We start from the raw sequence: 14,630 nt of genomic DNA on the forward strand, positions 1-14,630 counted from the left end.
TCCGGTTCCGGAGTGGCTTTTTTAACGTAGCTACTCCTATGTCGGAGACTGATATTTTTTGGAGACATATATTTTATAATATATTTTATTCAAGACATATTGCACTATTGGAGTTCCTTTTTTTCTGAGATACGGAGACACTGGAGGACCATCACCTGCAGGACAGCTGACCCACTTGTGACCAACAGGAAGGAAGCCGATCGTACTAGAGGTGGAGTGAGCCGGTGACACCCAGGAGTAATTACTGCATGCCTGTTACCCCAAGCGGGGACCTTTGTCTGGTGAGTGGGGAACCCTGAGGGGAGCACCGGGACCACTCCACATCTGTGCAGTTAGGATCACCCCCTTCACAGGGTCTAACCGATTGGACTCCATATATGTCATTATCCTGAATGCATTAGAAGTATATGCTGTGTTGAGCAACAGTATTGTGGACTGACTATCTGATAGATTACTAACATACCAGGAGTTGGACTGTCAGTATTGCCCCTGGACTGTTGTTGGTTTATATCCCACATTACTGCTTACTGCTTGCTGTTTTTGTTTTCATCTTTATATATATTTTTTCAGGATGTGCTCATGATGGTAGTACATTGATGTATGCATTCACCATTATCTCTGCTTATATACACCACCTATGTGCTCATGAGGGCAGATACTGATGCATGAATCTACCATATATAGTTCTTTGTTTGCTTATATGTGATTACCACACAGTGCCGATCCTGACCTCCCTGGGGCCCTAAGCAAACTTCTGCTAAGGGGCCCTCTACGGTGGTGAAAAATGGGCGTGTTTGCGGGAAATAGTGGGCGTGGCTTACATGGGCGTGGCCCGGGGGTGTGGTCGGAGTCTGAGATGAATGAGAGATGGAGGTAGAGAAAGAAAGAATGAAAATGGAGAGAAAGAAAGAGGGAGAGAAAGAAAGAAGGAGAGAAAGAAAGAAGGGGAGAAAGAACATTCAGTTTTTTTTACCACATAACATTCAGGGTTTTTTTTTTTTTCTACATAACATTCAGGGTTTGTTTCCACACAACATTCAGTTTTTTTGTTTTTTTTTACCACATAAGATTCAGGGGTCTTTTTTTTTTACCACATAACATTCAGGGGTCTTTTTTTTTTTACCACATAACATTCAGGGGTCTTTTTTTTTTTACCACATAACATTCAGGGGTCTTTTTTTTTTTACCACATAACATTCAGGGGTCTTTTTTTTTTTACCACATAACATTCAGGGGTCTTTTTTTTTTACCACATAACATTCAGGGGTCTTTTTTTTTTTACCACATAACATTCAGGGGTCTTTTTTTTTTTTTACCACATAACATTCAGGGTTTTTTTTTATTTTTTACCACATAACATTCAGGTTTTTTTTTTTTTTTTACCACATATCATTCAGGGGTCTTTTTTTTTAACCACATAACATTCAGGGGTCTTTTTTTTTTCCCATATAACATTCAAGGTTTTTATTGTTTTTACCACATAACATTCACCTCATAACATTGCACTGGCAAAATGCGATCTCACCGTCACCACTGCTGTGCCGCTCACCTCTCCTCAGAGTGACCGACGACTCTTCCTCCCCTCCCTTTCCCTCTCCCTCCGGAGCAGGGAGCTATAGCAAGTAGCCGCTCGCGGACTACAGCTCCCATGAGCATTAGCGGCGGCCGTCTCAATGACGTCACCTGACATCTGACTCTCACTACTGATTCAGCGCCGCGGGCGGCCAATGTTTAGGAATCCGACTCCGATACAAAGAGATTCCCAGCGGGGCCCCGAGTCAATCCGGGGGCCCTACGCAGCTTGCGTAGTCTGCCCTGTTACCACAGACTCTGAGCTCTCCACCAGCACGCAGCTACACCAGCACGCAGATTACTCATATATGTGTATCTAAACTACACCCTCAGCTGATTTGTTGATTGGGTTTCCAGACCCTTCCATCTGCTGGGTATTTAACTAATAGCCATTTGGGTTGCACTAGACACTGCCTAGACTGGCCTGTTTTCTATAGGCCGTTGGGCTCTGCCTTTATCTGTGCATCAGGCAGCGCCACCACCCCAACTTATCTACCTTTACCATCAGGGGGACAGACTTCAGGGGGGCAGCAGCCTACTACTCCAGTCCCAGCGCAGGTTTTAGTTCTTTTATTCTTTTAAAAGTGTCCGATATGTTCGCCGCAATGTCACGGTCACAATAAAAATCGCAGATCGCCGCCATTACTAGTAAAAAAAAAAAAATGCCATAATTCTATTCCCTATTTTGTAGATGCTAGAACTTTTGCGCAAACCGATCAAACCGATCAAATACGCTTATTGCGATTTTTTTTACCAAAAATGTGTAGAAGAATACGTATCGACCTAAACTAAGAAAAAACATTTTTTTTTTAATTTTTGGGGATATTTATTAAATCAAAAAGTAAAAGATATTGTGTTTTTTTCAAAATTGACGCTCTTCTTTTGTTTATAGCGCAAAAAATAAAAAACGCAAAGGTGATCAAATACCACCAAAAGAAAGCTCTATTTGCGGGGGGGACGTAAATGTTGTTTGAGAGTCACGTCGCACAACCGCACAATTGTCAGTTAAAGCGACGCAGTGCCAAATCGCAAAAAGTGGCCCGGTCATTTGGCAGCCGAATGGTCGGGGGCTGAAGTGGTTAATAAACATTTTAATAATAAATGCCATGTGACCGCAACAGCTCCGATCAGCTCTCTTCCTGCATGGGCAAAGCAAAGGAACATCCTGCAAAAATTCCTGATATTCATGTCGCTGCCTGCCTCTTTATTAGTAAGGCCAGAAACACACATTCAGTTTTTTTTTCATTCAACCCAGCAGGCTGAACGGGAAAAAAAACGGAGAGGTCGCTAGACTAACTAAGTGGGAGCGTTGATCAGATTCTGGTTTGCAAGCATTACCCTTTGAAAAAAGCTGGTCCCCAGAATCGCGCAATTGTCATTCAAAGTGTGAAAGCGCTGAAAACTAAAAATTTGTCTGGGCGGGAAGGGGGTGAAAATGCCCTGTATGGAAGTGGTTAAAACATCAGTAATTGGAGTTTTTGAAGAATTGGTGGTTGGACACAACACCGGCAACCGAATAGAGTCCGATGCAGGATATTATGAGTGGAGATTCTTACTCCACTCTGATACTAGCCAACAAAATGGCCGCCAGGAGGTGGCGACAACTTTGTCCTTGTTAGCCGATGTGCTGTCAAAACAGCTCAGTCTTCCTGTACTGGACTCTATTCGGTTGTCGGTGTTTTGTCCAACCACCAATACATCAAAATCTCCATTTACTAAGGGTTTAAATAAACCAGAAGTGACGTTGTTGGAGTTTTTGACGGATTGGAGAAATTGTCAGTGCCCACCAGTGCAGCCTCATCAGTGCCCACCGGTGCAGCCTCATCAGTGCCCACCAGTGCAGCCTCATCAGTGCCCACCAGTGCAGCCTCATCAGTGCCCACCAGTGCAGCTTCATCAGCACACATCAATAGAGGGAAAAAATACCTGTTTTCTAAAAAAAAATAACAAACTATTTTTGGTCTTTTTTGTTTGTTGAGCAAAAAAATAAAAGCCCCAGTAGTGATTAAATACCACTAAAAGAAAGCTTTATATGTGTGGTAGCTGGTATTAAAACTTAGTGAATCTGTGTGTAGACAAGTCCCAGCACTACAGGTCACGTGCTTCTTTCATGTTCCTACTAACTTTCTTACACATAATAGCAGCCAGTCACATGACAAAATCTGATCACATGGTCGCCTCCACTCCCTGTCTGTCGACAGAGCGTCGCTATGGCAACCAGACGCTGAGCAGATCCCACATGTCTTGCTATGGAGCTGCAGTGATTCCCTGTTGTCTGCTCCGCTGATTTCACTGATTGTGCAGAGAGAAGCTCTGATACTACAGGAGGGAGGGAGGGAGAGGGGCTGCTGCATGCTCTTTTATTATTACATGTATTAGGTGAAATAAAAGCCCTCCACATACTTATCATTACTTCCTTGCTGTGGATCTCCCTGGCAGAGCAGACACCTTGTACTGTACAGGAGGATCTGTCTGATGATCGCACACCACAGTGCAGGTAAGGCTGAGTCCTCATGTTACTCTAATCTACAGAAATCATTCATGTTTTGTTGTATTGAAGATATGTATAAAGTAAATTAAAACCCAATTACTAAAACCTCCCAGAAGCCTGATATCAATGTCATCTCAAAATGTTCTTTCAGTCTTTTCAGATTTGAAGCTTTAATTAAATGAATTCCCGGTGATCCTGCCAGGAAAGTCCTAGATCACGTACATCCTGTTGGGGAGTGACAACTGGATGTGAAACTGCAGGTAGCTTCACAAATAGTTCTGTAATGAGTAATAATATGCAGTTAGGGGGCATGCATACATATACGTAGATGGATACTATAGCTCCCAACTGTCCCTGATTTGGAGCAATGCCCCTCTGTCCCTCATTCCTCCTCATTTGTCCCTCGTTTTGGTCTGATCTATATAGATTAGGGTTGTCCCGATACCGATACTAGTATCGGTATCGGGACCGATTCCGAGTTTTTTCGGCGGTACTCAGACGCCGATACCCGGCCCCGATACACAAATAGAATACTTGCCGCCGACCGCCGCCACCATAGCCGCAATCCGCCGCGATCCGCCGCCGACTGTGTAATACGCTGTGTAATACGCTGTGTTCCCCGCTGCCGCCGACTGTGTAATACGCCGGGAACATTACAGCTTTGAATAGCTGTAATGATTCGCACCACGCATAGACACTCCCCCTCGCTCGGGTGAACTGTCCAATCCCGAGCGAGGGGGAGTGTCTATACGCAGCGCGGCGCCAATCATTACAGCGATTCAAAGTTGTAATGTTCCCGGCGTATTACACAGTCGGCGGCAGCGGGGATGCAGGTAAGCGTGACATGGCTGGATGGGGGGAGACGCTGGATGGGGGGAGACGCTGGCTGGATGGGGGGAGACGCTGGCTGGATGGGGGGTGACGCTGGCTGGATGGGGGGGTGACGCTGGATGGGGGGAGACGCTGGCTGGATGGGGGGAGACGCTGGCTGGATGGGGGGAGACGCTGGCTGGATGGGGGGTGACGCTGGCTGGATGGGGGGTGACGCTGGCTGGATGGGGGGTGACGCTGGCTGCATGGGGGATGACAATGGCTGCATGGGGGGTGACAATGGCTGCATGGGGGGTGACAATGGCTGGGGGAATACATTGCTGGATGGGGGGTGACAATGGCTGCATGGGGGGAGACAATGGCTGCATGGGGGGAGACGCTGGCTGGATGGGGGGAGACGCTGGCTGGATGGGGGGTGACGCTGGCTGGATGGGGGGTGACAATGGCTGGATGGGGGGTGACAATGGCTGGATGGGGGGTGACAATGGCTGGATGGGGGGTGACAATGGCTGGATGGGGGGTGACAATGGCTGGATGGGGGGTGACAATGGCTGGATGGGGGGTGACAATGGCTGGATGGGGGGTGACAATGGCTGGGGGAATACATTGCTGGATGGGGGGTGACAATGGCTGCATGGGGGGAGACATTGCTGAATGGGGGGAGACAATGGCTGGATGGGGGGATACATGGCTGCATGGGGGGAGACAATGGCTGCATGGGGGGTGACAATGGCTGGGGGAATACATTGCTGGATGGGGGGTGACAATGGCTGGATGGGGGGATACATTGCTGCATGGGGGGAGACGCTGGCTGGTTGGGGGGAGACGCTGGCTGGTTGGGGGGAGACGCTGGCTGGATGGGGGGTGACGCTGGCTGGATGGGGGGTGACGCTGGCTGGATGGGGGGTGACGCTGGCTGGATGGGGGGTGACGCTGGCTGGATGGGGGGTGACGCTGGCTGGATGGGGGGTGACAATGGCTGCATGGGGGGTGACAATGGCTGGGGGAATACATTGCTGGATGGGGGGTGACAATGGCTGGATGGGGGGATACATGGCTGCATGGGGGGAGACAATGGCTGCATGGGGGGTGACAATGGCTGCATGGGGGGTGACAATGGCTGCATGGGGGGTGACAATGGCTGCATGGGGGGAGACAATGGCTGCATGGGGGGAGACAATGGCTGGATGGGGGGATACATGGCTGCATCTGTGGGGGGAAGTCGCTGCATTTGGGGACACATTTTAAAAAAAGTATCGGTATTCGGTATCGGCGACTACTTGAAAAAAAGTATCGGTACTTGTACTCAGTCCTAAAAAAGTGGTATCGGGACAACCCTAATATAGATGTATATAAAATGCACTTTTTATCTATCAAAAAGTGTTTTCCAGCGCTAAACCTTTGATCTGATTTCTAAATATCTGCATTTGTAAATTCCAAAAGCCAATATAAAGGAATAGTAGTGGTAAAAAAAAGCACTTTTGGGTTTAACCAATCTTGCTTTTTTGTACAATTCTCCTTTAAATGGACGTGGCAGGGGCAGTGTCATATGCCTACATACTTTTGCTGATAGGTGTCCCTCAAAAAGTTGGGAGGTATGCAGGGGCGGACTGACCATTGAGGCACTCGGGCACTGCCCGAGGGCCCCATGCCACTAAGGGGCCCCATCAGGGTTGCCAGGCTCAGTAAAACCAGGGACAGTATGTAAAAATGTGTGTTTTTTTTTTTTTTGTTTTTTTTTACATCTGTCCCTGATATGTCCGAAACCAACATGCTTTTGATGTGAAAATCCCGAGATTTTAGCTGCCCCGCCTCTGCACTGCCTCCTGGCATGGTGGCCATCTGTAAGCCCAGGGGCCCCATAATCTTCTATTGCCCGGGGGCCCCATGAGTTGTCAGTCCGCCCCTGGAGGTATGCCATAACCCCACTCAGGGGTAAGCGGTAGGGACGGCTGCCTTGGCGTAATGGTTTACTGTAGGGATGGGGGCACTTTCCTTCTGTTACAAGACTGACAGGAGTAGTGACAACAGCATCACTACTCCTTTCAACCCAGCATTGGGAGAAGCAAGGAGAGGAGGAGAGAGCCAGGACGTGGTGCAGACTCCCCCTCCTCCTTTGTAACAGTGTAGCATTCCTGTATTAACAAGCAGGCAGTGGTGTTCACAGGAGCTGCACTAGCAGGAAGGAGGAGGGGAAAGGGAGCACAGCCCGTACCACTGAGTGGAGAAGTATCCAGGAGAGAGTCAGGAGTGGAGGAGAAAGCCATCAACAAGCATGTGCCCAGTGTTAAAATTGAGCTGCACAGTGAATTTTGACAACTGAGAGACTACTAGGCATTTGATCCCCTAAGCTTGCACATCATGAATGTGGGGGGGGGGGGGGGCACTGTTTGGCATCTTGTGGTGGATGACCTTGTCCCGCCACTGACCCCACTACTGATATTATCATTATACATCATATAGCGCCACAGTTTGTGCAGTGCTTTACAATATAAAGGGAGACAGTACCATTACAAAATAATTTTGTATAGGGAGGTTAGGAACATCACAATCTAAATCTAATTTTCTTATATAAATAAAGTAAAGTAGAATAAACATAAAGTAGAATTCAGGGATGTATCAAGGTAATCTTAAAACTGTCCCCTCCCCTCTCCTAACACCTATTCTGACTACCTGTGTAAGAATTTTTTTTCAGGCCTCTTTGGTCTAGTGATCTCCCCTGTGCCAGCCAGCAGCGGGGCCGTTGATAGGGGGGGACCACCAGTCCTCCTGTAGGGGGCCCCAGGCACAGAGGGGGGCCCAAACACCAGAGAGAAGGAAGGGCAATTACAGGATGCCCTGTGTGGCTCTCTGCAACAGCTAAAAAACGGTTTCACTTCCCCCCGCCAATTTCCAGCTGCTGTAGGGAGAGACACAGACACTGTCGGCTAACAAATTGTAACCCTGTATTGTTTTAATCCCTTGTAAAAAAAAGAAAAATTGTTCAAAAATTATTTGTAAAAATTGTAAAATAAAATCATTTTAAAAAACATTTCAACTTTTTAAAATTATAAAATGTTTTTGTTCAAAAATGTAAAAAAAACGATTTAAAAAAAGGGCCAATTCACACAGCTTCTCTGTTATCTTTGTGTCCGCTAAGAATGATTTTAGTATATTTATTGTGAAAATGTTGTTTTGATATATTTAAGGGGGCCCTGTCAGGTAGGCTGTACAGGGCCCCGTGATTTCTAACAGCAGCCCTGGCCAGCAGCACAGCAATAGAGAGGGCATTCTGACAACGGCTGGTTATGCCGGGAGTGGTGACATCACTCATAGGCTTTAATGATCCATCTGTTGTCAGCAGTCCCTCCTCTCCCCTGCAGCGGCACTGGCGAACACAGGAGAGCTGGATTACGTAACCAAACCGGAATGGCCTGAAAAAGGGTAATTATATATCTTACTATATCTTTCTTCTGCAGATTAGTTAGCATAGGTGTTAGAAGGGGTATGGGGACAGTTTTAGGAGAAGTTAGGTTTTTCTGGAATACAGTATGTGTTACCTTATTATCTTAAATAACAAATATATCATAGAACAAACAAGTCTGTAGCAGAATTGCAAAAGTTGGTCTGGTCTATAGCTGTGGGAGGAAAAGTGGTTAAAGTAGAATTCCAGCAAAACCTAAAACAGTCCCCTTACCCCTAAAGTTAATGTAGGAGCCGGTTAACACTGGGCCGCCTGACGAGTCGCGTCCCATTCTATGCAATAGAACCGTTCTAATAGGAGCGACGCAAGTCGCTCCGACTTAGAAAAAGGTTCTTGTCAGTAGCGGCTGGTGAAGTTTTAGGATGGGGGGGCGCCAGACCCCGCCCTTCCTTTTTGACCCCTCCCACTTGGTGGAAATGGGTGTGGTTCAGCAAAATAGTGGGCGTAGCTCTAAGGTGGTGTGGAGAGAGAGAGATATATATATAAATATGTGTATTCTAGAAAGTTTAACATTCAGCAGATAAAGATACTTCAATCATCCCGGCACCATGGTTGTTATGGTGTCAGGATGATTGAAGCACATTATTTCTATTATTACATTGTAATATAAAATTAAATCATTCAACTCACCATAATGCAGAATCAGTGGGAGCCCTGAGCGTGTCGCCTGCCATCAGGTGCCCACAGCGGAGTCCCTCCTTACATACAGCCCTGTGTCACATCAAATGCAGCCCTGTGTCACATCAAATGCAGCCCTTCTCCCCCATCAAATGCAGCCTCCCCCCCCATTTAATGCAGGCCCCCCCATCAAATGCAGCCTGCCCCTCCCATCAAATGCAGCCTGTCCCCCGTCAAATGCAGCCTGTCCCCCCCCCCCATCAAAATGCAGCCTGTCCGCCCCATCAAATGCAGCCTGTCCCCCCCATCAAATGCAGCCTGTCTCCCCCATCAAATGCAGCCTGTCCCCCCCATCAAATGCAGCCTGTCCCCCCCATCAAATGCAGCCTGTCCCCCCCCATCAAATGCAGCCTGTCCCCCCCATCAAATGCAGCATGTCCGCCCCATCAAATGCAGCCTGTCCCCCCCATCAAATGCAGCCTGTCCCCCCCATCAAATGCAGCCTGTCCGCCTCATCAAATGCAGCCTGTCCGCCTCATCAAATGCAGCCTGTCCGCCTCATCAAATGCAGCCTTCCCCCCCATCAAATGCAGCCTGTCCCCCATCAAATGCAGCCTGTCCCCCATCAAATGCATCCTCCTCCTATCAAATGCAGCCCCCCCCCCCCCATCAAATGTTGTCCTCCAGGCTCCTTGTGTCTTCTTCCACTGGTCCGCTCCGTCCTCATACTTCAGAGAGAAAACAGGAAGCGATGTCTTCAATCTTCTCCTGCCTTGGTGACGCTTTAGCCAATCAGGTTACCAATAACAAGAATTCGGAACCTGATTGGCTGAAACGGCCGTCAGTCTTATTTAAGGAACGCAAGTAGGCTGCGTTCCTTACATAGACTTCCGAGAGCCAGAGGGCTGTACTTGGAAAGCCTATCAGAGCCGCACTTCCGCTCAGCCATTCATGTAATCGGCGCCCTAAGGTCCAGAGGCAGCTGACAACAATAACAACATACATTCATGCAATACATGAATGTATGTTATTTGCGAGAGAGGGTGGCGCTGCAGCGCCCTCTATAGACGGCCGCCACAACTGCAGTTAAAGTTAAAGTAAAATGACAGAACAAGTAAAATAAAAATTCTTAAAGGGCCCGTTTTTTTTTTGTGACTACAGGAGGGGGGGGGCGGCGCCCGGGCGCCCCCTATGGACGGACCTCCACTGGTTCTTGTACGACTTTGAGGGCGGCTCGGGGCGATTTGCATTGACTTCAATACAGAAGTCATTTTGCTAATCGCCTCTGAAGTTGCCTTCAGGACGACTTGCAGAGTCGCCCCCGAAGTCGTGCCGCTGCAGTGTGAACCGGCTCTAAAGGCAGGCATCCCAATACTTTTGGCAATATAATGTATATTGTTTTTTTTTTTTGTTTTTTTAGATCAAACAAGGCTTTATTTTTGTGATATTGTCTTGCAACAATAATTATTTTTTCTCGCAATCCTTTGACACAAAAAAAAAAACACTAAACAAAACACACTTTTTCTGAGCAGTAATTGTTCAAAAGTAACTGCAGATAAAAAAAATTCTGTTTATTCAGTAATTTAGGGGTCAGCAACCTGTAGAATGCGGCCAGGTGACTGGTATATCGCAGTCTGGGATTTCTGTCCCCCCATCCTAGAGCATCAGAGTCCAATGCAGAGGAATTACTTGTAAAGGTGAAGCTGTAGTAGGGAGCAAGAGTCGCATAAGCTGATACTTCCTCTGTTGTGCTGGCTCCTGTCCCACGTGGAGTGAGTCAGTGTGAAGAAATACACTGGGCATAATAGTATAGGGCTGCTTTCAAACTGATGTGCTGTGGTTTACCCACATCACGGGTGCAGTGTACCTGCAGCTTTCCTTGATCTTTGACTAAATCTCCACCTCTTTAAAGTGAAACTAATGTCTGTTTTCTTCATTTAAAAATAACAAACGTGTTATACTTACCTGCTCTGTGCAGTGGTTTGCACAGAGCAGCCTCAATCAGAGGATCAGGGCTGGAGCTCCTGGCCCCTCCCTCCTGCCAAGTACCCCCACATCAAGAAGCTGTGGGGGCACAAACTGTGGTCTATATCTGAAAAATTGATCAATCCTGATGTACTGATCTCATTTCTTGAGGCCTGAAAACGTACCCAAATGATCCCTTTTTTGAAAAAGTAGACAGTCCGAGGTATTTAGTAAGAGGCATGGCGAGTTTTTTGAAGTTGTCATATTTTTACCAATTTTTTGGTTTGGTCACAGCAGTCACATGATACCAGCAGCAGCCAGTACACTGATCGGTCATTAGCTGTGTCTGGTGGACACAGCAGGTGACAGATCGTACTGCAGCGTGGACCGAGGGGCGCACTCGAGGTACGTTCCAGAAGGACATTATATGACATTCACCCGTAACAGTGAATTTCCTGCCCAGCCTATAGACAAATTATGACCAAGCTAGTTAAACTGTACATTAAACTGTTTGCCCAGAGTTTCACTTTATTATGACTCCACCAACCAAACAAGCTCACTGGCAAAAGAAGTAGCTGCAAAAAAAGTATTTAAAGCAAAACTAAACCCTTCTGTCTATTTCAGCCAAGGAAACTGCCATCTTGGCCTCTGTTTGATCTGCAACGGCCATTGTACTGCACATATGATCAGTTATGACACCAGCCATTTAATAGTTTAACAAGCAAATGTGACAGAATTCCTGGCATGTCAGGAATGTAACTGTTTTTTGAAACCTTTAAATCGATGGGTTTAGTACAGATTACCTTCCCCTCTCAGATCTACTTTTAGCTTCCTTCACTTATCTCTTCCTCCATAATATATGCTTCTATTTGTTTACATTTTTTTTCATCCAGCCCTGCCCTCCCACAGCCATTCTTGTCTAGGTGAGAATGACATGTCCCTGTCCCGCAGACTCCTGAGATATTCATGTCACATATCCCAGGAGGCTGCAGGGGCAGGAGCACACAATGGGCTGTAAGTGGACCCAGCAGCATGACATCAGGGGCTGGCTACAAAACTCGGAAGAGACAGTCGTCTCCTGATGACTTCTAGGAGTGTCTATCTGCTCTGTCCCTCACTGTACTCAGCAGTTCATACTGCTACTGTTCTGAGTGCAGTGAGGACACAGAAAACTGACACTCTTAGGCCCCGTACACACGGTCGGTTTGGTCCCCTGAGAATTAACTGAAGTTCATTTTCATCGGACCAAACCGACCGTGTGTATAGGCTGGTCTGGTTTCCTTCGGTCCAAAATTTCTAAACATGCTTCAAAACCAAACCGATGGACCGCTGCCCCATCGGACCAAACCGATGGTTAGTACAGAAAAGCATCGGTTCAAAACCCGCGCATGCTCAGAATCAAGTCGACGCATGCTTGGAAGCATTGAACTTTGTTTTATTCAGCACGTTGTGTGTTTGACGTCACCGCGTTCTGACCCGATCGGATTTTGGACTGATGGTGTGTACACATATCAGGCCGTACGGCCACTTCAGAGGTGAACCGATGAAAACGGTCCGACGGGCCAGTCTCATCGGTTTGGTCCGACCGTGTGTACGGGGCCTTAGAAGTGTCGTTTTTTAAAGAAACTTCACTCAATGGTTTCTCTTCATCGTAGCAGTGGTCAGCAGCATAGGTGAGTATCTACTATCTTCTTTGCAGATACTTCTTTTTACACCAAGTAAATAAAGTAGTAAATAAAATATATATATATTGTCATCATAGCTCATGACTTCCATTACAACTTTATGTTTTAGCGGTGAACAAATCACAATGGAAGACCTGAGTGGTTCAGTGACAAGTTGTCCTGATGTGTACGGTGTGGAGCAGGACAAAGCCGCTCGTGTAATCCAGAGGGCGTTCCGCAGGATTCTAGTAAGTATTAAAGACAAATATGTTTTATGATGTGGATAATGGCCTCCGTGTCACATCAGCTGTGCACAATTATGACCGTGTTCAGGACACTATATATGGAAGTCTTGTTAACATCCAATTAAGCATAAATTATTTTTCTTTAATAAAATACCAAGGCCCCATGTCATACATATTACAGGTGTTTGTGTAAGCATAGTAATTTATATAGAGCTATGTTAATAGTTTCATAAAATATGATTTGCACATTTTTGTCCTTAGAGCTGTGTTTATAGCATCTGTTCAAAAATAGATGAACGGAGATTTTTTTTTTATTCTGGCATAGTAATAAGAATATCACTACACAACCACAGCAGAATTGGGGCATATTTGCCCAGGAATGCAAGGCTCTCCCAAAGGTCAATACAGTAAAACCTTGGTTTGAGAGTAACTTGGTTTGAGAGCATTTTGCAAGAAAAGCAAAATGTTTTAATAAATTTTGCCTTGATATACAAATGATGTCTTGATATAAGAGTAGCGTCATGTCACAACTGAGTATAAAAAAGAAGAGAGGAGCCTCTAAGCAATATGGTTACATTTAATGAAGGTACAACATTTAGCAACGTATTGCTACACTTAAGCCGTGTACACACGATCAGTTTGTCTGATGAAAACAGTCTGTTTTCATCGGACAAACCGATCGTGTATGGGCCCCATCAGTCTTTTTTTCATCGGTGAAAAAAAATAGAACATGTTTTAAATTTTTCCTATGGATAAAAAACTGATAGAAAAATCCGATCATCTGTGTGGAACTCCATCGGAGAAAAATCCACGCATGCTCAGAATCAAGTCAACACATGCTCGGAAGCATTGAACTTAATTTTTCTCAGCACATCGTAGTGTTTTACGTCACCGCGTTTTGGCACGGTCGGATTTTTGACTGATGGTGTGTAGGCAAGACTGATGAAAGTCAGCTTCATCGGATATCCGGCGAAAAAATCCATCGGATTAGATTCCATCAGGTATCCGATCGTGGATACAGGGCTTAAGAGGTGCCTCTTTTCTCTTTTATACGCTGTAAAAAAAATGCTTTGATATACAAGTGCTTTGGATTACAAGCATGTTTCTGGAACAAATTTTGCTCGCAAACCAAGGTTTTACTGTACTCGATACTAAGAATACTTGCTATGAGCCCTTATCCTATATTGTGCAGCTTGTGTGCAGAACTTCAGGTAAAAGCAAACTTTAAGGAAGATAAAGCATATTGTGAACCACAAGCCGTAAAAAAAAAAAAAATCGGATGCTCTATTTAAGGCCCACTTACTGTCCCTTGTCTGATCACTCCGTGATTGTAACTGCAGGGGAAAAAAACATTTTTGTTTCCTCTTTTTCCTACAGTTAAAATGATACAGTTGAGGGGACCTACACCCAAAGTGAAAATTTACTTTATGCTCTAAATTCATCCTGAAAATTGGTAGTACAATTCCTGCACCTAGACACACTCGTGCCTTGAGCCTCATAATTGTATATCTGCAGTGTGAGATCATCCAGGGCACTGCTGCTTCCTCTCTGCTGGAGAGGAACCTCTGCCTGAGGACTTGCAGTGCAAGGATCTTGGTACTTAATTCAGTCTATGGAATTCTGCTTTCTTGGTTGCAGAGGGTCTACAGGCAATACTAGTGACTAGTTCTTGGCCTTCTGCTTTCCTTGAACTCTTAAGCCATTAAGATTATAGTGAGGTAGTTCTAAATGAGCTATAAGGTCCTTTCTTGAAAATATTGTGAAGTACAGCACTGCCTAAA

General features: G+C 46.0%; 1 protein-coding gene across 4 annotated transcripts in view; it reads left to right on the plus strand.

Moving 5' to 3' along the window:
* Nucleotides 1-3,788: 3,788 nt before the first annotated feature.
* Nucleotides 3,789-14,630, plus strand: part of C2H11orf65 (chromosome 2 C11orf65 homolog) — a 52,426-nt gene continuing 41,584 nt past the window's right edge. For 2 of the 4 annotated variants that reach the window (XM_040340573.1, XM_040340576.1), the window contains exons 1-3: nt 3,789-4,069; nt 4,215-4,323; nt 12,735-12,852. In XM_040340573.1, the coding sequence (XP_040196507.1) occupies nt 12,751-12,852 (102 nt within the window). In that variant the 5' untranslated portion in view covers nt 3,789-4,069; nt 4,215-4,323; nt 12,735-12,750. The remainder of the gene's footprint in view (nt 4,070-4,214; nt 4,324-12,734; nt 12,853-14,630) is intronic. The other 2 variants (XM_040340574.1, XM_040340575.1) reach the window with 2 other exon arrangements.

Source organism: Rana temporaria, chromosome 2, assembly GCF_905171775.1.
Source record: "Rana temporaria chromosome 2, aRanTem1.1, whole genome shotgun sequence".
Taxonomy (NCBI): domain Eukaryota; kingdom Metazoa; phylum Chordata; class Amphibia; order Anura; family Ranidae; genus Rana; species Rana temporaria.